Source organism: Alligator mississippiensis, chromosome 1, assembly GCF_030867095.1.
Source record: "Alligator mississippiensis isolate rAllMis1 chromosome 1, rAllMis1, whole genome shotgun sequence".
Taxonomy (NCBI): domain Eukaryota; kingdom Metazoa; phylum Chordata; order Crocodylia; family Alligatoridae; genus Alligator; species Alligator mississippiensis.
Window position 1 is genome coordinate 96,644,826 of NC_081824.1, and position 27,216 is coordinate 96,672,041.

At 40.4% G+C, this 27,216-nt stretch overlaps 1 protein-coding gene across 1 annotated transcript in view; it reads left to right on the forward strand.

The window, feature by feature from the left end:
* Positions 1 to 26,267, forward strand: part of SLC16A10 (solute carrier family 16 member 10) — a 127,538-nt gene extending 101,271 nt beyond the window's left edge. Inside the window, 3 exon segments of the mRNA XM_059732978.1 lie at positions 10,313 to 10,456; positions 14,342 to 14,570; positions 20,153 to 26,267. Coding sequence (XP_059588961.1) covers positions 10,313 to 10,456; positions 14,342 to 14,570; positions 20,153 to 20,388 — 609 coding nt within the window. The 3' untranslated portion in view covers positions 20,389 to 26,267.
* The last annotated feature ends 949 nt before the right edge of the window (positions 26,268 to 27,216 follow it).

The following is a 27,216-nucleotide window of genomic DNA, read 5'->3' on the forward strand; positions in this document are numbered from 1 at the left end:
ACTTTACACTAAAAAGTTTAATCTTTGATTTTATTAACTTCTGAAATTTCTGCAGATAATAGAATGTTACCAACTGAAGGGTTTAGGTTGGCTAACTGGACCTAGTTGCCAAACAATGTAACTAAATTTTTATATAAAGAAGAAGAATTAGAATTGTCAGCCAGGGATTTCTAGAAATTTGCTCAAGAGAATAATAAAACATACAGCAGAAGGAAATCTTTGAGATTTGATCTTTTAAGCAAAGAGAACCTGTGAGGTGAAAGAAAATAACTCTTTTATAACATTTTTGGCCTAAAAGCAGCATAGGAAAATGAGTGTAGTGCTAATCCCATCCCTTTTTTGGGTTCTATTTCTTCCCCTAGATAGACGAGAAGAAACACAGACACTGACTTATCCCTTTCTAGCCTTACAAGTCTATATTTAACTGCCTTGTCATATCTCTGGTATAACATAAAACCTTGGAAATTCACACAGTGAATCCTGTATCAAACCCAAAAACTTCTAATTTGAGACAGCATTTTTGTTATATAAGCAAAGACGACCATCTTTGCAATAAAGACTTCAAGAAATGAAAAATTCCTTCACATCTTTTAACTTATTTGAAAGGTTAATTAACTTCACTATTTATTTCCATTCTGAAATGGTCCAACTCCAATAAGTCCATATCCAATTAACAACATTGGGTAATGGGTATAGACAGGTGCAACAGTTATAGAGATTTTAAATGATACTTGTTTACCTTGGGTCATGCTGAACCAATGTAACTTTTTAATCTATCTACTCATATGCAGGTATAAGTGGAGAGAAATCATTGCGTCTTGAAATCTGTCTTATTCAGGTTTCAAGTTTCTTCAGTTTTGCTCCAGCCTAGGACCACAAGTGGAAAATGTTACATCAATTCAGCTGACATTTTTATTCCTGAGCAGTAAGTTCTTCACCTGAAAAATGTGAACTGCAGCCAAAAATACTATATGAAGCAAAATAGGATAAGCTTTTAGGAGTAGGCTTTCTGTATGGTGCTTGGAAACTTATCTGCTTAACTCAGTAACCCTTTATACCAATTTACTTTCCCTAATCACTTCAGGAAAAGGATTTTAGGCTTAAGAGCCTAGATTTATACAGGCTGTCTTGAGAACCAGTAGCAGATAGACCCTAATTGAATTCTGAAAATCAAACTAATTTATCTTTAGATTATTTAATATTTTACAGATATCCACATGGACCTGTGGCATATAAACTGAGAAAACTGAGTGACGTAGTAGGATATTATCTTTTTAAAGTTAGTGTCAATCCATTGTTTTAATAATTCAAATGTAATCCTACATAACCATTTTAGAATATATTAGTTTGACTTGTTGAAGTAGCTATACTTGAAGTGTGATTTTTGTGGACACTAGCTATTTCCTGAGTAAAAAGTGTTTCTTAAAGCATGGTGGAAAAAGAAAGATATTAAATAAAACTGCTGTTTTAGTTCCTTTTATTGTCAATTTGATATTTCATGAGAATATCTGTATTTGAAAAAAAACACTTTAAGAAATATTAGATTCATTTTTAATATTTCCATAAGTGTCTTTTTCTATTTTAGCACTAAAACTAATAATGGTCATTGATACTTGGCAGTACGAGGGTTCAGTCTGTTGACACATCTTCACAAAAGAGGTTTAACATGTTAAAGGCATGAACTTTGACCTTAGTTGTAAATGAGTGCACCTTCCTGAACTTCCACTGAAAGTGAAAAAAGCAGTATCACTTTTTAATTTTAAAATCCTTCTGTAACTTTTCTTTTTCAAAATAAATTTTTTCAAAACCACTCCCCATTGAAATGTAAATTTGATCAGCAATATCAAGTTTTGTAGAGTTTTGGAGAAGTCTTTGATATCTCTGGTTTGAGAGACAAATGTAGGTGGGCATTAATTTTTGTGCCTGGTTTCAGTCCATAAACCTGTTAAATTTTCATATTCTTAAAAGTTGAAACCTATTTAACTTGGCTTGTGCTTGTAAAGATAGCTGAACTAGTTTTCTACCCAATGTACCAAGCAGAGAGGAACTTTGGACCTACAGATGAATACTGAATGCGACTTCTAGCCTTCAGCCTAGTACAACTCCAGGCAATACATCTTGTTTACCACAGACCTCTCACACGTATGGAAGGTCCATACTAAAAACTACTGGGGTGTATACTTTTGAGGCCAGATCTACATTAAAAACTGGGATGTGTACCTAAAAGTCCTCATTTTGCTTGGGAGAATTGACATAAAATATACTAGCAAAAATGCTTTCCATGCTCCCTCTTCTCCCCCAGAAAGCTGATTCTGCACTTGGAGGGTTTGCTCATGCAATTTGGTAGACAAATCTATTTTTAGTGTGTATCTGGCTTCAGTTTTCACAGCACAATAAAGGGAAGTGAAAAAGAAAGACTCAGCTCCCAGTGACATTAATGTTTAGTCAGTTCTACTTGCTTTGTATTGAATCACAGGAAATTAAAATATACATTTAGTGCAGTGATTCTCAAACAGGGTGCCTTGAAATCCTTTCCAAGGGTGCCACACATGGAAAGCCATTATTTTTCTTATGTCTCCTTTCTGTAAGTTCCATATCATTACACTGTTAGGTGTACACACGTGATTCCCAATGTAAACCCAGAGATTTAAAATAGGAATCTATAGTGTTAAAAACATTCTGACCTGTTGTGGTCTTGCTTAGCTCTTTGCAACAAAAGAATTGCTATATTATATTTTTGTAGTCAAACACTAAATGAAAACAAAGATCTGGCATTTTCTGAAGGGTGCCTTGAGTTTAAAAGGGTTAAAAACCACTGGTTTAGTGTAATGTTTTCAGAAATCTAACTTGGACTGGTGAAATAAAGGGACAGTAACATATATTTAAAGTGTCATGTTGGTGAAGTGACTGTACAAATATTAGTAGCTTAAAATAAATCATCAGTTTATTTCTAAGATTTTTTTCACTAGTAGGCAGTGCAAAATATGTTAGCCACTTGCTGTTATATCCCAGGACTTATGCTTAAGTCCCCTGGAACATATACTCTAATTTGTGAATTTTTTAAACTAGGGCAATAACATTTTAGCTTATTTGTCTCTAAATTCATAGCCCATGAGTTATCAGGAAAATACAGGGTTATATTATGCAGTTTTATTTTTAAGATCAGGGAAAGTATAAAGTGTCAATATAGCAATAGATTCCTAGTCTAATAATACATATTACTCACTTAATGTTGAGTAAATTGACCCATAGTATAATTTATTGAAGTTAATTAAGTTACACAACGGATGAACCTACTAGACTGTTTTTCAGTTTTTTCTTTCTTTTTGAAGAATTTAGTTAGCTGTTTTGAGAGTCCCATTCATGGGGGGAAGGGGGGAGGGGTTTGATAGTCATGAGTTTTGTAATAATATGGTTCTTAAAACACTTAGCTCTTAAAATATGCCTGAAATCATTTGCCTGCAATGTTAATACAATCCTGATGGACTAATGTGTTTTTTCTGTGTTTATTTTTTTTACTTTTATCGATTTTAAATTTTCAGGATTGCATGAAATAAGGGGTGTGAAGGACAGACAATGTATTAATGACAGTATGCTATTATTATAGTGCCGTCTACCTGCCCACTGTGACAAATATAACTACTGTAGAACTGCCGTCAGCTGAGCAGCAGAGCTTCCGCTCCACTTGCTTGTAGCTACCTTGTCTGCTTTGTTACTTCCTGTTCCTTTGTTCCCAGGCCCTGGGGTTTCTGGGAGTTGCAGTCTAAACTACAGTCAGCATGGTTCTATGGACTGCTCCCTGTGTTGTCATCCACTCCATCAGCCATTATTTTTCTTATGTCCCCTTTCTATAAATGTCATATTAATGATGTCATGTGGCATGACATTTTTTCATCGAATTGTGAGTGTGAGGTGAAATTGATACTTATGAACATTTACTGATAATCAAATCCTGCAAGCCAATGAATACTCAGTGCTCTAATGCTAGGTTACACATCTGTAGATCTGTTTGTAACCAACATGAACAGGAAATTTTTAGTTATTGCTGAACTCTGTGATAGCTTGAGTCACAGTTCATTAGAAGATGATTCTGTGGTTAAATCAGCTGATGTGAGCATTTCTAGCCACAGCACTTCTGCCAAGACTCCTGAGAGAGGCTGAACAGGACAAGAAGTTGGTTCCCAATTTCTTCAGCTGTCTGTCACTTCACTCTTACACTTACCTCTTGGCTGTACTTTCTTACATAGGATAGGGGGAAAGAATATCGCCTAATCTTTTTGCCCCGTATCTCTTAGTTTGGCATTTGGATAAAGCAAGTTTTCAGTAAGTGCTGTGCATTCACTCCTGTCTAATTTTAGGCAGTAACCTACAAGAAAGATACACTTTTCCAAATAGAAAAGATTTTTCATGATACACTCAGTGTCATTTCTCTGCTGTATTTAGCATTTTTAGACTTATAACTAATAGGAAACCTTCTCTGTTAGTTCTTTGTGAGTGCCTTTAGCAGATCTAACTGCCTTCATTTCTTCTGGTGACAGCTGCACGATGTTTTCATATTGAGGTAAAGTCAGATTTCTGAAAGAATCAAAACTGTCTTGTAGAATTTCAGTTTGTGCTTTTATATCTAATGAAGATTGCATCTGAGCCCTTGACCACATGCTCATTACTCAGTTTCCCCATGAAAAGCTGCTTTTGTTAGGGCTGTAACATCTTACAGGAAGGTAGAGGAATTGGAAAATGCCTGAATCTGTCAGGATGAAAGTTTCCCTTTGACTGCATCTAAAACAGCTACTCAGTAGAGTTGGACTTTTCTCATTAAACTGATAAGTGATTAGTTTGTTTTCTTCCTAATGCAATCATAAGGAAGCTGCTGTCCGCTCTTTAGATGTTAGATAGACTGTAAGTTTTTAACTACACAGATCTAAATACCTTAAGTGGCTTCCTAGATTACCCCTCACTATCTTGACAAAGGAGATAATTTAATATCAGGCTCTAAAAGGCCTGCAGACAAACGAAAGGTCCTGGGTTGTAGGTGCCCCCTTGAAATTACCCTCCATACCTGCAGCCCAGCACCCTGACCACTGCTGGCTTGTCTTGGGGTGTCCAGAGCCAACATTATGCCCTTTAAAGTTTCCAGCACATGGGCGGGCACTTGGAACAGCCCTGGTTCCTGTAGGGAAAATGAGCAGAGCCCCAGTTGGACAGCAAGTATGAGGGGGCTCCTGGCAAATGGTAGCAGGGGCTGATGGAGGCAGCCAGGAGGAAGGGTCTCAAAAGAGATTATGGATTCTTATCCTATTACTCGGACTAGTTTTTTTTAAATTCCCGTGCGCCATAATGAGTTAATTGCCTTGATTAACCCTATTGACCTATTCAACCCACCTTTGCCACTTTCAACAGCGCTTGCTTCCCTTGTTCTGTGTATGTAACTACCCTTCTGTTGAGAACCCCTGCTTTCTGCAAGTCAGTTCATAACATTTGATGAAGCAGGCTGTATAAAAGCATATGCCTCAATGAGTTACTCTGAAGCCAGGCAGAAGACAGGCAGTGTGGCACCTTAGAGACTAATGCAGCTAACTATTTCTCTCTACACATGGATGACAGTAAATGGATAACCATTGTGGTTTTGAATTGTGATGAAATGCCTGGATTCAGTCACACCCTTCAAATCTGTGTGCACATTCCTGAGATTTCTTCCAACAAGGTAGGCTTTGCAATTTTATTTACCTCCTTAACTTCCTCCAGTGCATCATCTATATTGGCTTGGGTAACATTTAGTAGGTCCTTTTCTACACTGGCAGAAATGAAACATAGAATTCACTATGTACATATGCATTCTGAGAGCAAGAGGTGGAAATTGTAGTATAGTCAGGGCTTGGAACAAGATCATGATACAATTATAAAAGTACTATAGTCTTCTCAAAACTATCAGTGGCTGCTTTCACTATTGCATCCATTGATGAAACTACACTGATAGTAGACTGTCCTATTTCTAATAGTGTAGATAAAGCCAAGAAGGCCCTACATTGCAGGACAAGCAATTTCTTGGGAGTGCTCTATATGTGTGTCTCCAGAGAAGGTCCATTTCGGCTACCTCTTCAGAAACACATTTAAATAGCTTGTTTTTTTCATAGTCCTTTCTTTTACTTAGAAATCTTCTTAAAACGAAATTAGTGTTCCTAGCAGTAAAATAAGTCTTAATTGATATACCTGACAACTTTTAGCCCAACATTATCGCAGTTGCCCATAGGTTACGAATTATTGTGTCACTGCTAATTTACTGCTTTAATTAAGTTTTCTTGTTAAGCTGTCATATACTCCTCCTATCTTGAGCAGTGTAGTTGAGCAATACAACTTTTTTTTTTTAAAGATGAGGTGATGCTGAAAGAATAAATAGTTGTTCAGCTGTTTGGTATTCAAAATAAGCAGCAATTATTTTCCTGCTCCAGATGTTAAGTGAATGCATCCGGTGTGTCATTGATATGAAAGGGGACAAGATTAACCTTGTGCTCTCAGGGTTTATTTTGGGAAGTGCAATTTATTTGTTGGCAAATGTGGGGTTAATAGGGCTGCTTCCTCACTTTCTGTCAACCTCTTAGAGAGGGAATGAGTCAGAGCATGCTAACTGAACAAGCTAGGAGTTGGCAAGAACGTGAAAGTGGAACTGGTGAAAAAAATAGGCCACCAGGTGTGGAGAGATATTGAATAGTGAGTGGGAAAGCAATATCAGCACTTTTTGCTGCCAGAAGAGGGACTGGAAAAACCTTGCCTATACCTCTGACCTCTAACAGAATATTTTTTCCAGGAGCGAAGACTTCAGTTCCCATACGGTATGTTATAAAAAGCTACAAAAACTGCATGTACACTGCAGTTTCACCAACTTAAAAAAAAAAAAATCTTTGCCCACAAAAACAGTTAGTTTTGGCATTATTATTACTAACTGTAATAGATCTTAATCATGATTTGTTAATGGGTACAAATACAATTGTGTTTAACAAAATTTCCAGAAACAATGTATCCTCAGTGATGTAAGGAGGTTCATCTCTGCCATTTAGATAATCTTGACAATATTACTTTATGACATCTCTAGTTTAAAAAAGGCCAAAAATCTAAAGTTTAATTGTTATATGATTTGTATAGCAGTGGACTGTAGAATTGCTTGGATTTTCTGGGAAGGAGTTAAATATCCCTTCCCTATAAGCTGTTCTTTGCCATCATGACCAGATATTTTTCAGTCCCTACCAGTTTGCACACAGACAGATAGGACAGACTCCTGACAGATACTGTTAATGTTTGATTGTGTGTTGTAACAAGTTGAGAGAGAATACTTTGTAAAACATTTTTATTTATACTGTCTTCCTTATCCGGTTTTTTACATTCATTCTGCTGTATACCTGTGTGAATTCTGCATTCTGTATCAGCTTTTGTTTTAGTCTAACTTTCCTAGGCTCAATCACTTGTAAAATTCTTAGTTTCCTCTTTAAATTAGTCCTCTTGGTAATTTATTTCTCTTCAGGAATCTTTTGAGTCATAAAATATGGTTTTCTATTACCATTTCTTTGAAATGTTCGCTCTCTTGTTTGGCACTACTCTATGTATTCTTTCTGTCACAACCCAAGGGTGTGATTTTGTGTGTGTGCGCTTCAGCACTGCTAAATTATTTCCCGCCACGAGGAGCTTTCTTTGCAGGGTGCATTTCTCAGTTGCAAAAAGAAAACCCCGGTGCAAAGGAGTTCCCGCCACCCGCATGCAAATTTGTGTCCCACTATTGGCCAGTTCTAAATTATTCCCACGTGGCGGCTAGCGATTGGCTTGCTAGCTGTATAAGAGGCTTGAGCGGCTTCTGCCCAAGTTGGAGGACTCCACAACCATCTCATGGAGGAGGAGGACTTCACGTCTCGTGAAGAACTCTAAGTGCTGCGGAGCCTAACGGACCCAGCGTGCGCCTTAAGAAGGCTATAGGGGTCTGATCAACCTCTGGCCTCTCCCCGTCGCCGAGCGTGATCCCTCGATGAACCCCTTCCCTGCGCGCCTATTCCACGGAGCCTAGCAAACTTCGTGTGTGTGTATCCAGAGCTCTTTCTCCGAGTTGTTTTCTTCGGTTGATACGACGGGCTCGCGGTTTTAGAGCCTTCAGCCGGATTGGGCTAGAGTTCGCAAGTTTAGAACTCTTGTCCGCTCTTCTTTCCTATCTGTAACTGCAACGCAAGCAAGTTTCTCCTGCCTGCACCGCGACCATCTACGGTGTAAGTAAAATAATCTTTAATCAACTGCTACGCGTCCGTGCCTAATTCTAGTCCGCCGGCCTGCATTCCCCGACCCGCGTGCCAGGGCTGCTGGCCACAGCCCGCCGCGCACCCCCGAGGGCCTCGGACCGCTCCCGGCCTGCACACTTTCATTCTCATTTTCTGCTTTCAACTTTTCTGGTATTCCTTCTTTAATATCAATTCCAAGAAATTATGGAGGTGCATGGTGTTTTGTTTTAACTGACCAGCATGTTGAACTAGACAGTTAATCTTATCATCAGTTAATGACTAAAAGTTAGTTATCCAATGTAAGGCTAGGTCCACAGCCCTGGATTCCTATTTCTGTACTCAGATCCCACTTTTCTTCACTCTTGACCCTTTCACCTTGTGTTTTTATCCTTAATCCACATTCATTTGATAGTCTAGGTTTTCCTCTGAATCTTTCCCCTTTCATACATTGTCCTCAATACAGTAGAACTTTTGTTGTAGAACCTGAGGAGTTCTGTTGTACAGAACCAAATGCGTGGTCTGCCTTGATTCTCTAATGTTGTTTTGACTACTTCAGTGGTGCTAACAGTATGTTGATATATATGGGACTAGATCCAGACTGGTCATATAAGCACCTTCACTGGGGCATTGCAATAGCTAAAATTGGGTGCCTTGCACAAATAAAGTTAGGAATGTAGGATTCCTGTGTGGAAAATGAGGAAATGGCCATCTCTGGCAAGCACTTTCTAGGATGGGTGCATAAGCTCCATAAACAGAGAATGGGAAGAATAAGGCACTTTGCCGATTTGCTATGGAGAAGTCAGGTATGCCTAGTGATAGAAAACTCATACCTGAACTTTCTCCCCTCTGCTGACGCTGGATGCCTCTGCATTCAGTGTCCAAAGTACTTGCTTTCTCCTTTGAGGGTAGGTATCTACCTGACAGGTGGTGGTAAACATTTTTTGTATGATAGCCTGATGGTTAGAGCACTTGCCCAGGAAGTGAAAGTTCTGGATTCTAGGCCTTCATTACCCTAAAAGGGTTGGAATCAATGTCTCCTGCCTCCCAGGAGAGTGCTGTAAGTACCAGGTTATATAATAGGCTGTTTGAGGGTCCTCTACTTCTACTGCAGCTGGGCCACTGAGAAGCCAAGAATGCAAGGGTCATAGGACCAGAAGGGCTAAGTACAAACAGTCAAAAAGCTTGAGGCTGAATCAGTCTTTTCAGGTTAGTCAAAAATGCAGAGATTAAATTGAGGAACAACTAGACAGACATTCACTTTTGATTCAGGAAATGTAGCCACATGCCTATAGTGGCTCAGGCCAGAAGCTGGGAGGTGCTAGAGCATGGCTCTCTAGCATGTAGCCGGCATGGGCTGTGTGTTCACTTCCTCTTCCCCCAAGATCTCTGGGCTTTGCAATCCAGAATCACAGCAACAGGACTCTGCAAAGTTGCTCATCACTTCCTCTTCCTGCTTCCAGGTGCCTCTGGGATTTGTAGTCTGCAGCTGCAGCCAGCAATAAGTTTTTAGCAGGTCAAGGCAGCTCTGTACTCAAGGAAGGAGAAGTTTAGCCCCCTCCCTGGCCCCAGACCCCAGCCAGGTTTGCTGCGTGGGAGGAGGGGAAGGGGGGGCAGTCTCTTCCTCCCCCCTCCCTCCCAACCCTTCTCTGCTGGAGCACAGCACAGCACAGCCCAGGGCTGGAAAGCATACTGGGATGCTGGGGGACTGTAATTTAACTTGAACCAGGAAAGGGGTCTGGGACAGAAGTTTGAATCTAAACCAGTTGATATGTAACTTCTGTCCTTAGCCAAGAAGAGCAAGCCAGGGGGAGTGTGACTGCCTAGTGATGACAGCATTTGGCTGGACCAGGGAGTGGAGGGGGCTTGGTTCTGGTTCCATGAACAGCAGTTCTCATGCATTTTAGGTTAGACAGTTGTTATGGTATATAAAAAGCCTGGCAGCAGGGGACTGGTTTGATGCATTGTTTTTCAGCTATTTCTTCAAGTTTCTTAATAATGTTAATTCTAATTTCAGATTATATGTTACCTGCCACTTTCTCTCTTTTTTTTTCAAACAGATGAAGCATGTAAAAGAGAGACTCGGTGAGAATGTGCAAGAAGAAGTGCTTCTACTCTGCTTGGGTGTCACTTCCGGAATTGGCCGACTAATCTTTGGCAGAGTTGCAGATTATATTCCTGGGGCAAAAAAAGTTTATTTACAGGTAGGGCTTCTGCATGTTTGCGAAGGAATTTGCATACTGCACCCTTAGCTTTGGTTTGCAGGAACTGGAAGTGAACAGACATCCTTTGTTTGCTGATTGAATTTGATGAGTTCAAGGAGGATGAATGTGACTGCTGCTGATACAAGGGTTCTCCAGATCTAAGTGCAGGAGGCTCTAGGTCTTACAACCTTCTTTTCTTGGAGAGTAAGGTATGCTAGACATCAGTCTCACTTTCAGTAGTGAGGGAACTCTTTTGCCAGTTGGAGCAGTGAATGAAAGAAATACTGAAAGAAATTTATCCCATAATTCCTAGTGCTGCAGCTTTCTGGGGGCTTTTCTTCGACTCAGTTAAATGGGGCCATTTAGCAACAAGTGAGTTTTTCTGACTCAGTAATGTCATAGTCCACAGTAAGACCAACTTGTGAGTGTTAGGCACCAACCCTGAAGACCCTATTGGGCAACCCCAAGGACCCAAGGTAAGTGGCAGATGGAGTCAATGGACTCGTGGTAGAAGGAGAAGGAAGCAGATTTCTGTTCCTCAAGCCTCCAAAGACACCTGAATTTGGGAAGAGTGGAGGATTAAAGGTTTTCCAGTAGTGCAGCAAATTTTGCTCCTTATTCACAAATACAGAATTTTGTAAAAGCTCTGGATTTAATGTAAATATGTTGCACAGCTCTAGCTCTGATTTTTTTTTAATGGGAATGGTATTTGTTGCTTCACAGAAAGAAAAAGAAACTTATTCAGTTATAACACAGGAGACCCCTGGCAGACACTTACCACATTGCATTTGCTGTGGTCAATACAGGAAAACCTCTTTAATTCAAAACACAGGAGACCAAAATATACCAACTTTAAAAATAAACAGGTTTGAAATAAATGTACCCATAGTAATTTGCATGTATGGATGGGCAGTGAAGACTAACCCCTGATTGGGACTGGGAGCAGTTTGATAGGATCAGGGACAGTTTGGCGTAATTGGGGGTTGGTGGGATTGGGGCCGGGTTGGCGGAAACAGGGATGATGGGTCTGCAGTGGGGCTTGGTGGGATTTATGGAGAGGGTTGTAGGACAGTTCAGCACTTAGATTGACATAACCAGATGAAAAAGGCTCCCTAGATCATTGCTGCTATTTTACAATAGGAACTCCTTGTACTACATACCATGAAATCTGTTTAACTAGTCAGTGGGATAAGTCCTGACTTTGTTCTTATCAGTTAGTAAGGTTCACATGTGGGTGAACTAAGTATGTACATATACATAGTATTTTGGATACATGCAAATTACCGTGGGCACATTTATTTTGAACCCATTTACAGTATTTCAGAGTCAGTATTTTTTGGTCCTTTGTATTTCGAATCAGTGAGGTTTTCCCTGTCTGAGGGACCAGAAAACAGCTTTGAATTTCAAAGTAGATATTTTTAATTATCCAAATAGTAAAGCATACACGAACAAATCCTTTTGGTTGGGAAGTGACAATTGCTTGAAGTATCTGATACTTTGAACTATCCCATATTGAACAAATGAGGTTTTCCTGTACTATTGTGGATGTCTGCTTTTTGTAGGAGAAATCTTTTTCACTTTGCCTGTATATGTTTAGTTTTAAAGGTAAGAGATATCACTAGAAAGGAGGAAGGAATACTGGATATAGTTTTGGATTGATTCATAATCTACTGTCACACTTGGAAGATTTTAATATGTCTAAAGCCAATTAAAAAAAGACAGAAATTATAATTGTACATAGTTTAAAAGTCCAGTTTCTTACCTCTCTCTGGCTGATAGCCGTAAAATTTGCAATAGTATCTTGCAAGTTTTATAGATGCATCATTTACTTCAAAGAATCAGCTGTTGTTTCAGGTTTTGTTTGGTTTTTTGTTTTTATTCAGGTGACTAGAGTAAAAAGTCTTGATATTCCCCTTTGAGGGCATGGAATCTACAGTTAAATAATGACATGCTGTGTTTCAGCTCATTTAAAGATAAGAAAAACGTATGCTCTTTTTTAATTGGGCCCTTTTCCTGGATCTTTAAGAGCAGACATGAGAATCTACTACTCAAAAGTGGTGATGCTGGTGTGTAAATTGTTGTAACAATGTATTTAGTATTTCTTTATTCTTCTTATTTGTATCTCTTAACTGAAAGAGTATTGTGTGGAATTATATTGTAAATATTTCTCATCTCCAGGAGGTTAATAGCCTTTACAGCAGTGTTGTTCATAGTGAATGCAGAGCATTCTTACTGCTTCAGCAACAGTGGTTCTGAACTGCAACTAGAAATTGACTATCATCTATGACTCTAGTGTTGTGGAGCTGAGCGATTTGTGAAATACTTCACAAATGTATAGCTTTATTCTCCCTTTTCTGTATCTGTGGCCACATTTACACATGCGTTTTACTATGGAGTAGACTAATTAGCTGTAGAGTAAAGCATCACCATCTGCATGTGCAACAGCTGTGCAGGGGACAGTACTATCTTACACTGGGGTAATTTACTGTGAATAAATGCATGTATAGATGCTGACCGCAGGTGTAAGTTGCACCCAGCTATCCTGGGGCCAGGCTCCTGCCTACTGCCTAGCCACACAGCTCCACACTTTCAGCACCCTTGTGCCTCAGCCAGGCCCTCCGACGCTGCCACCTAGAGCCTGGGGCTGACTCTCCATGCTCCCTGCCAATTTGGACCTGCTCTGCCCTGGCTCAAATTGCTGTTGTCCCAGGTGCACATGTAGATGCTGTGCCTAGGATTAGTTTACTCCAGCTCAAACTGCTCCAGAATTTATTGCTTCACATTAATTGCACATGTAGATGCACCCTGTTAGTTCCAGGACAATGCTATCTTCAGTCTAGCAGGGTAAAGTTCTGTTTTCACTTCTGTTTTAAACCCACTTTAATGGAGCCCTAAGAACAATAACCAATTTTTTTCTTTTTTTTTTGTGGGAATGAAAAGTAAAGTTGAAACATTTAAACCCGAGTTTTATTCTGGTACAAGGAAACAAGCAAGCAAGCAAAAAAAAAAAAAAAAAAAGCCTAGTGCCATTAAATCTGCATGACTAAAATAGCTGCCTGCTTTTGGCACAGCTGTCTTAAGTAGCTTATACTGTATATAACACTGATAAGCACAAACACTTGGTAGCAATACGGGAATTGAAATACAGGGAAATGTGTTCACAGGACCTAAAGAATACTACTCCACATGAATATTAACATAAATTCCTAAATAATCACCCTAACTTCTGCAAGTGATATTAGTTCCTAAAGTTGCAAAACAAGAAACTAACAAGAACTAATTAATACAGCTGGGCTGTATTAACAGACGCATCACTTGCAAATCAAGGAAAGTGGTTCTCCTGCTATATTTGGCACTGGTGAGGCCTCACCTGGAGTTTTGTATCCAATTTGGGCCCCACGCCTCAAGAAAGATGTGGATAGATTGGAAAGAGTCCAGGGGAGAGTGATGAAAGCAATTATAAAGGCTTGGGAAACATGGCTTAGGAGCAGAGCTGTCCAACTTGTGGCCTATGGGCAGATGGGTTTTGTGCCCCATAGTTTCTCCTGTGTGGCTGCCACTCCTTCTGCCACTACTGCTGCTGCTGCCTGGGTCTCTGGGCTCCCCCTCCTTCTGAATTATGGTGGTAACTGCAGTAGGGGGATGAGAGGGTCCCTATACCCAGTGGCTGCTGCATTGTTTCTTGATGACCCCCATGGGATGTGACCCTCCCCACCACTGTCCAGGGTGCAAACTTGGCCAGTTCACCCATCCGGCAGGCCACTGGGATTGTCCTAGTGGGCCACATGGCACACACTCCTCATTTAGAAGCTGTTGCTGCTCCACATATTCTGAGGTTCCTTTCGTGATTTAATGCAATATATCTTTTTCCTCTACCATATCTAGGTGATCTCATTCTTCTTCATTGGGCTGATGTCCATGATGATTCCGCTGTGCCACGTCTTTGGAGGTCTCATTGCTGTCTGCCTCTTCATGGGTCTGTTTGATGGCTGCTTCATTTGCATCATGGCTCCTATTGCCTTTGAGTTGGTTGGTGCCCAAGATGTCTCTCAAGCCATAGGATTTCTGCTGGGACTTATGTCAATTCCTATGATTGTTGGTCCCCCCATTGCAGGTAAATGTTGAGACGGTTGGTAGCCTGTAAGTCTAACTACTTAATCATTTCCAAGAAGTGAGATTGGTATTTAAGATGAGGCAAATGGCAAAGGGTAATTCCTTGTTACTGCTTTTACCTTTTAGTTTTCCTATTTTACTTTAGCTTTGGCATCTTAAAACACACAGGTGTAATACTTTGTCCTCCCAAAGACACTTCAAGATTTCCATTTGGGTGTAAGAATCTAATATTTTAATTTAACATAATTACTGGACCCAGGACAAACACCACTTGATACCTACTCCCATTTAGACATGAAGCCATTGTTGGCTACACTTTTAAGAACTGTACAATGATCCAACTAATTATGTGTCTACCTTACAATGTTTTCATCTAGGCTACGGGTGCTCAACCTCTGGCCCGTGGAGCCATAGATTATCTGGCCCACAAGACTCCTTGTGGATTGGGAATTTTGGCGGCAATAGAGTGGTGGCCATAAATATGGCCACCCTCCTTCACTGCCAAATTCCCAAACCCTGAGCCCTGCACAGCAGGCTGGGGCCAGATCATGCCTCTCACTCCCCCTCCAGAGCTGGATGAGGCTGGGCCATGCCCCTCCACCCAGGCTGGATGGGCCTGGTCCACACCCCCTTTCCCTTGTGGGGCCAGGTTGTGGCTGGCTCAAACCCCTCTACCACAGGGCCAAGTCAAGCCCCCTTCCCCTTGTGGGGCTGGGTCATACCCTCTTCCCCCCACAAGATGTAATTGGGGCTGGGCCATGCTCCTTTCCCTTGTGGAGCTGGGTCCCAGCCCCTCTGTCCTACCCATGGGGTCAAGTTAAAGTGGGGATGCCCCCTGTCACCCTCTGCCATGACTACCCTTCGTGGGATAGGGACCATCAGCCAGAGCCAGCCTGTAGAGGACCTGGGCAGTACCCACCTGGCCAGCCAGCCAAAAATGTTGATCATCACTGATCTAGGTTGTATTTCCATAGCTTGCTAGTGAGAATGTCATGTGAGATAGTAAAAGGCCTTGCTAAAATTCCTCTCCCTCCATCCATAAAGCCAGACACTTTGACATAGAAGGAAATCAAGATGATCAGGTATGCTGTTTATTCATCAGGTTCTTGTTGCATCCATGGTGGCTGTTCCCTACTATCTTGTATCTCTACCTAGAGGACTAGGTGCTCTCTGTCTCCAGCTAGAGGACTAGGTGCTTGGAAAAGGATTCCTTGATGACAGGCTCCATGGTCTCTTTGGGTATCAAGTTCAGATTCCGATCTTCTTTCTTCTGTTTCTTAAAGACTGGTGCTATACTTGCCTTTTTCCAGTCGCTGGGGGCCTCACCTGACTGTCACAAATTCTTGAAGATGATAGGCAAGACTGTGGCTCTGAAACTACCTCAGTTCTTTCAGTATGCGAGAATACATTCCCTCTGGCCCTGGTGACATGAAAATTTCCAGCTGTTCTGAGGAGGGAAACAGGCATTGTCTTTGTGCTGCCATAAACATTTTGACAGCAGCACAAAGTCAAAATAAACTGATGTCTGTACCTTCTGTTGCACCACAAATGGTCAAATTGTAGTTATGACAGAAGGCAGTAATAAATTGGGCCTCTGTATTGGAACCTGTGTCTGTTTATGATGGGAGAGTATGGGCAGTGCAAAGCTGTCTGTGGTCTCCAGCTGCCCTGAGGCAGGGGCTCCATGGGCTTGAGGGGCCCTATCCTGCACACCCCTGGAATTCCCAGGGAAGATTATGTCCCTCAAACCTTGGGAGTGCCTGCCTCACTTTCCCCATTTACTTGAGGAGATGCATCTGGGTAAGTGGGAAAAGTCAAGGCTTCAGGGTTCAGGGCACGTGTCTGCATCTGGGGGTTCCCTGCTTGCAGGCATACACACTGTACAAAAGTGATACTCTTGGGGGAATCTCCCTGTAGGGATTTCTTTGAAGGTGCAAAGCAAAGAAAGGATACAGTGGGGACTCCCATAGAGGGATCCTTTCTTCACATCTGCGCCCTGTGCTGCTGTCAGAAATGCATGCCAACCCATAATTTCCCTGCGGGCACCTGCAAATGCAAAGGGGAACCCCTGTGTGAGTTTCCCCCTCTGCCTCTGCAGGTGTGGGTGGGAGCAAGATTTCCCTGCAAGTATTCCCCTGCTCCCCAGCACAGGGGTGTGGCAACTGGGGACATTTATAGACATCCCTGGAGCACAACCAGCTGTGCCACAACTTATCGCACTCCACCTAGGATGTCTTTTTCCAGCCTGTTTCTTCTATTACTCTAGGTTGCTTATCTCTATGCCTGACCTTGCTTGTCATAAGGTAGATGACCTTATTTGTGAAGACTGAAGTAAAAGAGGCACTGAATGCTTCAGGCTTCTCGGCATCATCAGTTACTAGATTCCCCTCTGCATTACACTTTATTATTACGGTGTTTTGTTGTCTTTCACATCCATTGTTAGCTGCATCTCAATGCAAACCCAGCCTTTCTGAACCCGTGCAATACTTTTATAATTATCCCTAATGAGATGACCAAGTTTCAAATTTTGGTAAAATTCCTTTTTGAATTTCAGCTCTGAGGAGTTTGCTGTTTACCCAGGCTGATCACTTGGGTGATCTTCTTTTCTTTGCATCAAGGGAGTCTGCTCTTGCACCCTGAATATGGCTTTGTTAACCAGCTCTCCTTCTCTCTCTGACTTGCCTCCCAGGGGAGTTCCCTGAGATTCAAAGCTGTTTTTCTAAAGTCTGGTGCCCTTATTCTGCTGCTTTCCTTCCTTCCTTTTCTTAGGATTGTGAATGCTGTCATTTTGTGATGAATGTCACCCAAGCTGTCTTCCACCTTCTTAATCTTGCTCAATTCCTCCCTCTTTATGAGCAGCAAATTGAGAAGGTTTTTGTCCCCAGAGTGGCTTTTCATCCAACTGTACCAAAAAGTTACCCCCAGTATGCTCCAAGAACTTTCTAGACTGCCTGTGCACTGCTGTGTTACCTTCCCAGTGGATGCCATCATAATTGAGGTCCCCCATAAACACTAGGTCCTGCATTTTGGATACTTCCATTAGTTGTTTAAGAAAAGCCTTGTCCCCCTGCTCCCTTTGCTTGATGGTATATAGCAGAAATCTGCCATGGCATCATTCTTGTTCTCACCTCTTACTTCAATCCAGAGGCTTTCAATTATCCTACTTCCTGCTTTGTACTGCACCTCAGATCAAACATAAATCTTTTAGGAGGAGCAGTGCTGCTGCTTTATCTCCCCTGCTTGTTCTTCCTGAGCAAGTTACGCACATCTATGACAGTAGTCAAGTCATCAGACTACCCAAGTTTCAGTTATCCCAGTTACATCATGCTTCTGTGGTTATATTAGGATTTTCAATGCTTCCTGCATATTCCCTAACTCTTGCCAGAAATCCTCCTCCTTGCAACACTTACTCCCTGTCAGAAAACGCAGAGCTCCGTTGGCGACACCATTTTTGTAGCTACGGGTTGATCTCTAGGCTATGTCTAGGAGATGAACCTTTTACTTTTGACCAGAAGGGTTTAGGAGAAAACAACCTGAGACCCTGTGCCCTTTACCCTTGCAGCCAGGGCCCTGTAATCACTTTTGAGCTGCTCAGGGTCATCCCCAGAAGTGTCACTAGTGTCCACACAGATGAGCAGCACAGGGTAGTAGTGCAGCCTTTCTGTAGTGTCTCAGATGTGGTTGGACCCAGAGAGTAGTGGTCGATGGCAGCGAGTCATTATGGCGCTCTGTGACCAGTGGTGTCCCCCAAAGCTCTGTCCTTGAACTGGTTCTCTTCAACATCTTTATCAACAATGTGGACACTGGTGTCAGAAGCGCACTGGCTAAGTTCGCCAATGACACTAAACTTTGGGCCATAGCGTCCACACCTGAGGATAGGCTAGTGATCCAGGCTGACTTGGATAAGCTTAGTAAGTGGGTGGACACAAACTTGATGATGTTCCATACCGATAAATGCAAGGTACTCCACCTCAGGGAAAAAAAAACCCCGCAGCATACTTATAGGCTGGGCAGTGCTACGCTTGCTAGCACCACTGCTGAAAGAGACTTGGGGGTCATGATTGACCACGAGATGAACATGAGCCACCAATGCAATGTTGCAGCTGGTAAAGCAAACAAAACCCTGGCTTGCATCCATAGATGCTTAAGTAAATCTCAGGATGTCATCCTCCCGCTGTACTCGGCCTTGGTAAGGCCACAGCTGAATTACTGCATCCAGTTCTGGGCTCCACAATTCAAGAAGGATGTCAAGAAGCTTGAGAGAGTCCAGAGGAGAGCCACGTGCATGATCAGATGGAGAACAGGCCTTATGAAGAGAGGCTGAGAGCTATGGGACTCTTCAGCCTGGAAAAGCGCAGGCTCAAGGGAGACCTGGTGGCTGCCTATAAGTACATAAGGGGTGTGCATCAGGATCTGGGAGAATGTCTGTTCACCAGAGTGCCCCAAGGAAAAACAAGGACCAACGATCATAAACTCCTACAAGACCGTTTTAGGCTGGACATAAGAAGAAATTTCTTTACTGTCCGAGCCCCCAAGACCTGGAATAGACTCCCTCCAGATGTGGTGCAGGCACCTACTCTGGACTCATTCAAGAAATGCTTGGATGCTTATCTTGCTGGGGTCCTTTGACCCTAGTGGACTTCCTACCCCTGGGGCAGGGGGCTGGACTTGATGATCTTTGAGGTCCCTTCTAGCCCTAACGTCTATGAAATCTATTAAATCTATGAGATGTGGTCCCTTGGCAGGCAGCAGACCTCCTGAGATGACAGATCAGGCTTCCAGATGGATACTTCCATCCTCTGCAGAAGAGAGTCACCAACCAGCCACCAAGTTTCCACTTGGTATCAGTGATCTTAATCCTCCCAGCCTGTGGGGCGTGTGGTTTGGCCTTTTCTACAGTGGGATAGATTTCTTCTCCTCCAATGTCAGGGCTTTGTGGCTTTTATTCACCTGGATGGTTGGGGTTTCAGAAGAGGAGTGTTGTCTGTTGCCACAGATAACGAGCTGCCATTTCCACCTTGCTGGTTATCTAAGGCATCATGATCCTGGAGGTCTGTTTGCACATCTTGTCAATTAAGTCTTCAGAGCCATTTGAAATAATGTATCCGGTTCTGGTGTCAATACTTTAAAGAAGATACTGAAGAGAATTTGGAAAAGTGATACAAGTAATATGTCATCTGAAAAGTGGGCTATTTTGAAAGGCTATAAAGAGATGCTATTTATTTAGCATATTATATAAGATGTAAAGTCTACTATTTCCTTGAGTGAGAAGATAAATGATGAATTTAGCAGACAAAGGATGGAAGTGAAATCTTCAAAATTCAAACTGGAAATAAAGTACAAGTTTGCAATAGTGAAGGTAATCACAGTTAGCAGACATTTCCAAGGTATGGTGAATCCTTTATCACTGGAGTCCTCAAGATATCTTTTTAAAAGGGTATGATCCAGTTCAACCACAAATTTAATTGAGCTAGACAGAAGAATCATGAAGTAAAATTATATATAGTCCTGTGTTATGCAGGGAGTCAAGCTAAAACATCAGTTACTAAATTATGTATTGGTGATAATTTTCTTTCTTCCCAGGTTTACTGCGTGACTACCTAGGTACCTATGATGTAGCATTCTACCTGGCTGGAGTTCCCCCCATTATTGGTGGCACCATATTATGCTTCATTCCATGGGTACATGAAAAGAAGAAGCTAAAAGAAAAAGCAAAAACTGTTGATGGAGCAACAACTGAGAAAATGCTGGAAAATGACAGCACTTTGGTATCAGGCACAACAGAAAAGCCCAGCAAGGAAATAGACTCTGTTATTTGATGCATTGTATCTTCTTACAGGCTGAAGTTGTTTTTAAAGGAGCTAGATCATGTTTCTGACTTTAAGCAGAAAATCTATTATTATTTTTTAAAATTGGACATAGTGCTCAAATTGCAAAACTGCTACGAGCTAAGCATCTTCTCCAGCACAGAATAGCTTTCTGGATGAGACCTTGAGTCTGGTTTCAAGCCATGTTATCAAGGCATTTGAAGTTTTTTATAGCATCAGTATGCATCTGCCAGGGATCCTGCGTGTGAACAGATTATTTTTTTTAATTCATCAGGACGTATTTCTGGAAGTGTGAAAGCTGTTTTTGATTCATTGACCCTTCCAGGATAGCTTTGGGAATTTTACAGTCCGTCCAATAAAGGAAAATTCTTATATGGCTTATAAGAGGGCTGTTAGTAGCTCTTAGACTAAGTCCCCTCCCCCCACTTTTTCATTGTGTTTTAAATACTTTTAAAATCCTATAGTAATAAGCAGGAATATCTAGTGTTGTCATTTTCTATTCTTTCTTGAAATTACCTTGCTTTTGGAAGTTAAATTATTCTCCTATTTCATTTTCTCTTAATACTTCTGTTCTGTTTGCTTAAACTCATCCTAGACCACTTTTTGCATTGGTTCACCTTTTTTTATAATCTGATCAGTAGACATTTTAGGATTATATCTGATTTGTACATGTATTGAGCATACACAAGTGAATAAATTCAGCATTAAAGCAGCTGAAATATTGGTATCGTTAGTACCCAGGTACTACAATTAATTAAGTCCTTCTTTTACAGTGCTGGAGTAGCTGATTAGTTTTAAAAATCTAGTTAACTGCAGCGCTTGGGCGCAGAACTGTGAATTAAATTAAATTTTAAATTTTGAATTTGTTTCTTTTTTTTAGGGTTTCACTAGAAAATAATTAAAGACAGCTTTAAAGGATACATTTTAAGTGTGCAATAAGATTCAATTGTTCATACAGATAAATGGAAATATACATGAAATATATATAAGAGCTATTTTAGCTGCATTAGACAACTTAAAAAGATTTTGCACTGTTATGCTAATTAATTATAGACCTTTAAATTTTTATTCAATTGCATGTAGGATACAACTTCTTGTTTTCAAGAAATGCAAAAAATTGTCTTTGCAGGCACAGTTACTCACTTAACATACTGGTTCACATCCCTTATTACTTGCACAGTCCTAAATTGGGTGTCAAACCCATATTTTTGAACACCTTTCTCTGAACGTTACTGAAGCTAATGTTTTGTCTGAAATAAGAAGATCTTAAGAGTGTGTCTGAATTTATCAGGATTACACTTGAACTGTGCTGCTTACGCAACGGAACGCTTACATAGATACTTGTTTTACTAGGGCCACGTAATGCTACTTATGTAACAGCAAAGAAAATAATTATCTGAAAACTAAAAGCACATTCAAATACGATTTCTCACTTAGTTGTCAGTATCATTTGGACGTGTAATTCCTATTTAGGAGCACACCTTTTAAAAATGTAATCCTTACTGCCATTTCACTATTTTTAACTTAATTTCTTCATTCTTACCAAAGATTGTGAATTGCTCATACAACTTTATATTACTGTGAAGTGAAACATGTTATATTAGCAATATTTAGCTTAAAAGATATATTTTTTTAAACCCCATTAAGTAATTAGATAAGTATCTTAATTATTATGGGTCAGATTCTGTCATCCTACTTACATTGCTTAATTCATATTAAAAACGAACAAGGCTCATCAGAGTCTAACTGAAACTGGAAATGGTAAAGTGACAATTCTCCTTTTTAAGAGAGACCATTAGAAATGGCTGGGAAGTCTGGGAGCACAGATTCCCTTGACATGTAGTGGGATCAGTGCTCCTTAATCTCTTATGCTTTTGAAAATCTAATTTCTAAAAAGCAAGTAATGTTATTAGTTAAAATCCTCAAGAGATGATGCTTTCATTACAGAAATTACATTAGCAACCACATTATTTGTGCTCTTGATTCTTCTTCCAGGTGATATTATTCAGTGTTGGGTATTTCATTGGCAATGAAAATACACAGTGAAATTTATGATAAAATCCTCTTACTCATTTCGGCTACTTTGGGTATGAAAATTAATATTTATCATACTGTTTATTATTTTAAAGGATTTTTTGTGGTAAATTAAGGAAGGCCATTTAGCACTTGCTGTGCTCTGAACTCATGAGAGGCATCAGGTCCTGCTTGCCTCTCTACTTGGCACAATATTATAATAATATCTTTATAAATAATCTGAAAGAAAATAAAAGCCATTGCTGATAAACTTTGCAGATGACACAAAAATGGAGTGGCAACCATGTGGTACACTGGCCTTGTATGAGAAATGTGTTAATACAGCCAAATACAAGGCAGGCATTTTAAGAAGAAAAAATGTAGCTCATATTTATAGGACAGAGTCTGTATTTTTTTTAATATCTTGAAGTGGGATGTGTTGTGAGGTGCATAATCAAAAGAGTTAAAACAATCTTGAAATGTATGAGGAGTGAACTGCAGAATAAAAGTCAGAACATAGCATTGATTAGTGTGATTAGCAGTTGAATGCTATGTCCAGGCCGGGTCTCAACATTTGAAAAAGGATGTTAAAAATTAAATGCTGAAGTAAAACTTCAGAAAAAGCAAGAAGGATGACTTGAGGTTTGGGAAAAGTGTCTTATAGTGAAAGACTTTAAAAAAAATATCTAAAACTAATTAAGACAAGATACTGATGTAGGGAGATTTTCAGTAAGAGACATTTCTTCAGTCTAGCGGACAAAGCATAACAAGGTCCCATGTTTGGAGTTATACAAATTCAGAATAAAAATAAGATGCAGAGGTTAACTGCGAAGAACAGCTTACTCAGAAATGGCAATTTCTTTGTTACCCAGTCTTGAATTGAGATGGGTTGTCTGTCTTTCTAAAAAATAAATAATTATCCAGTTCTGTCAGAAGTAATGCTGGCTGAAACTATCTTGTGTTTAGTTACAGACTAAATGATTATAATGGTCTTTTCTAGTCTTAAGATCTATTTAAATAATTTAAGTTTCATATCAAGATTTATGTCTTCATCCCAAAGTTTCAGTGTGGTGTTGATGCATCACAAATAATGCCATGTAAAAAGTATCTGCTTGCTAGTTAAGGTGCAGATGCAAATGTCTTGTTTCTTCTAAAAGATTTTTTAAATTTTAAAATATTTCATCCACTTTATGAGGGAATAGATATAATATTAAGGCTTTTCCTCATCAAAATTAAGCAGTTTTTGAGAGGCTAGAAAATGAAAGCATCTGAAAAAGTAATTCACTTCAATTTGGCAGAAGTCACATTTCTGAATTGGGAAATGGTAGCTTCCATAGACAAGTAATCCAGCTCTGCTTCTCATGGCTGCTCCAACCTTACCTCCATGTCTCTACCTCCCCATCCGCCTCCCAGTTCCCATAAATATTTTCAGGAAAGGTCCTAGGAGCAGTTTGGAGAGAGGGATTAGTTTAGAAGGTAGAATGCCAGTTTCCTACTGTGTGAACAGTATCAGCTCAAATACTCTGCCCTTCTGTGTAGTACACTGAATCTTGAAAGGCTCAGTCCGAGCAAGCTGGATGCAAACATTTCACATGGCGTATTGACATTTTCTTTTTAGGTTCTTAAGTGGTCCTTGTCTCTGTGATATCTGAATAATATATCCTGCATTGCTAAGGGATATGAAAATACTTGCAGCCGTGTTATACAGCTGTGTATACAAGAATACATAAGTATAATAAATTGAAACCAGGGCTGACTGTTAAACTCATGCTAGTTATGCATTGCAGGTAGGACTCTAGCAGAATCCTGAGTCCGTTGACACTATTTGGCTCTGTATGTTGTAGCCATATAAACTTATGTGGAGCAGACTGGCAGTCTGTTTTACCAAGAGTCCTTTTGAGTCTGGTCTACGCTGACCAGACAGAAATTTGCTTAATATACTTGAGGTCACTATCTGAATAGCTCCCTAAAGTGTTCAGTGCAGTCAAAGACAGCTTAGATAGTCATGGATTCACTTGTGTGATCCACTTTTTGAAGACGTGTGTGGTACGGTGAACAATGGCAATCTTCTCTTTTTCTGTCTTTTGATCACTGGAGCACAAGATCCGGTCATACACATCAGTAATGCCCATCTGAAATTCTTGATCTCAGATAGCTGGTGATCTCAGTGCTGGGCTGTTAATTTTGGCTTACAGAAATCACCCTGAACACTAGGCACTCATGGCTAGATCCAAAAAGGGATACAGGTAGAAATGAGGCATCAGACTCCAACAATGCAATCCTAAAACCCCCCTACTGAGCTACCATCTAACCCTGAAGGCATTACAGAGGAGCAACACTTTGTGACTTTAAAGTTTCTTACCTGCCCGAAAGTTCATCTTTTACACTTGTACAAAAGAGCCCCAATTGGACAAAGCTGGGCAGTTCGGCTGCAAGCTGAACCTTAACTGTATCCCAAAACTTAGACATTACTATGACTAAAAGACCTGAGAAGGTATTTCATGCATTTGAATGTTTGTCTAACTTCACCCCAACTACATAGGTGGTCAAATAAAAGATATCACCCTAAGAAATCCTTGCCTTGCAAAAAGATTTTAGCTAATAGCTCTTTCCTGTAAAATACAGTGCTGGAAGTAAGGATTAAAACCCAGATCCACACACACCCACACCCAGCCCCTCACCCAGATACACACACATGCACCTTAAACACTAAACTAGTCATGCTCCTTCTGGCCCCAGGCATCTTGAATTCCTTGTGACAACTTCAGCAGCAGAGAAGCAAGTGCACCTATCCCTCAGGAACAGCCGAGTCTTGATTTCAGCACTCCCCTGAGGAGGGAATTGAACCTGGATTCCCTGCAAGTGCTCTAATAATAAGAATGATAAAAATGACAGTAGCAGCCCTTACACAATCTAGAGGGCAGCATCTTCTTAAAAGAAAGGAGCACTCAAGTTTATTGAAAGAAATGGCCCTGGTGTTTACTTTCAGAAGGGCTGTAGGTCTTGAGGAGATTATGGAACCCTGATTTAGGTGTCTGGGAACAGGGTTTAAGATTGATCCCTACCTATGGTCTTTTCTTTTTAGATAGCGCTAGGCATTTGAGTACTGAGTGTGCTGACATGGAGCTGCCTGATCAGCATGCTGGCCCCACTCTTGGTGCCTGTGCTCTATACGTGATGAGTCCAGGTGCCATGTGCTAGGGTCTGGATTCCATCATAGGGGCCAGGCACCCAAATATTGGGGTTGATAGCTAGGTGCTGCAGTGTTCTCTATTGGAACTGGCCTTCCAATACTACAGAGGTAGGCATGATTTAAGAACCCAAATAGAACATATTTTCACTAAGGTTTAAGTAAGTTCTGTCTCTGGTTCCACAATCAGGTACAGCCTCTGTGGCAGAACTGTGAAAGAAAATTTAAAAACAATATTTAAAAAAAAAAGGAATTATTGTCCTTGGCCTTTAATTTTGACAAGTGTTACACCATTCAATTCTAGAGAGAGTTGTAAAGTCAGGGCAACATTTTCAATATATGCTTTATTCTTTTTATATGTGAAAGGTGTCACCATTTTTAAGAATTTCGGAAATGTGGATATTAAGTTTAGGCCTTCTATATTTTATACTAAAATGTGTGCTAATATAGATGACACTGACAAGTGTTTGGGTGTCTTTATAGACACTGTATTTTATATGTTCATTTTGATGCTAATTAATGTTCACATTGCTAGCCTTAACTCCATGCTTTCTAAATCTGCTTTTTTTAGAAGCATAAAGAATGAATGTCTAATGTTATTCATGGTGCTAAAATAATTGTAATCCATCTCTAATTACTCAAAATAAACAAGCATAGTTCAAAAGTGGTTGTTTGCTATTGTGAATGTTATATTGTGGAGCTTGGTGTCCTTAAAACCTCCTTTTGTTCTTTAAGTCACTTTCTGCTCTGTTGTGGTGTTGCTGTTCTGTCTTGTGTCCTCTTAATGTAAAAAGCAAAACAACCCACACTGCTTTTACTTACCTATTTACAATTGTATTTTTGTTGCATATGCTCCATTTAACTCACACTGACACTTAATTTAAATATATGGGGCAAATTGACTTGTTCTTTCACAGCATCTGATGAAGTAAGCTTTAGCTCATAGAAACTTGTGACAGACACAGACAGATTAACCAAAGTAAGTGTGTAAGATGCAAATCTACCCTGCCTTCTGCTTATTCTAATTATGCCAGATAAACATTTTAAAATTATTTAAGTGATTTAGGAACTGAAGCTTTTGACTTTTAATGCTACTTAGGGACTTTAGAATTAATATTTTCCCTTCTAGGATTGAGTAGAAATTTTAATGGATAGAAATGAATTGCTAGACTACTGTCCCATGGCATGAAAAATACCCCTTCCTGTATGCAGATACAGTACAGCAGAGAACTATAAATTCCATGTACAAGAATTTGCCCTGGAGTCCTCTTGTATCCCCAGTCCTTGTCACAGCTGGGATAATTTCAAACAATGTTTAACTTTCATGGTTAGGAAGAGGACATTAACAATATGAAGCAAGTGTAAAAACAAAGTAGTGTTCTCTTCATGAGCCTCTAGATCGGGGCGGGCAATTATTTTGGCTTGAGGGCTACTTTACCAGTTTTGGTGAGCTGTTGAAGGCCACATGGGTAGCCCATTCCTTGACGGTTGTCCGGCCCCCTGGTTGCCATCTTGGGACCGGAAGTCCTACCCCCTAACCCCTTATCTTTGCCACTGGAAGTCCTTCTCCTTCCCCCCGAAGGACTCCTATTGGGAGGGGGAGGTTTAGAACCAGA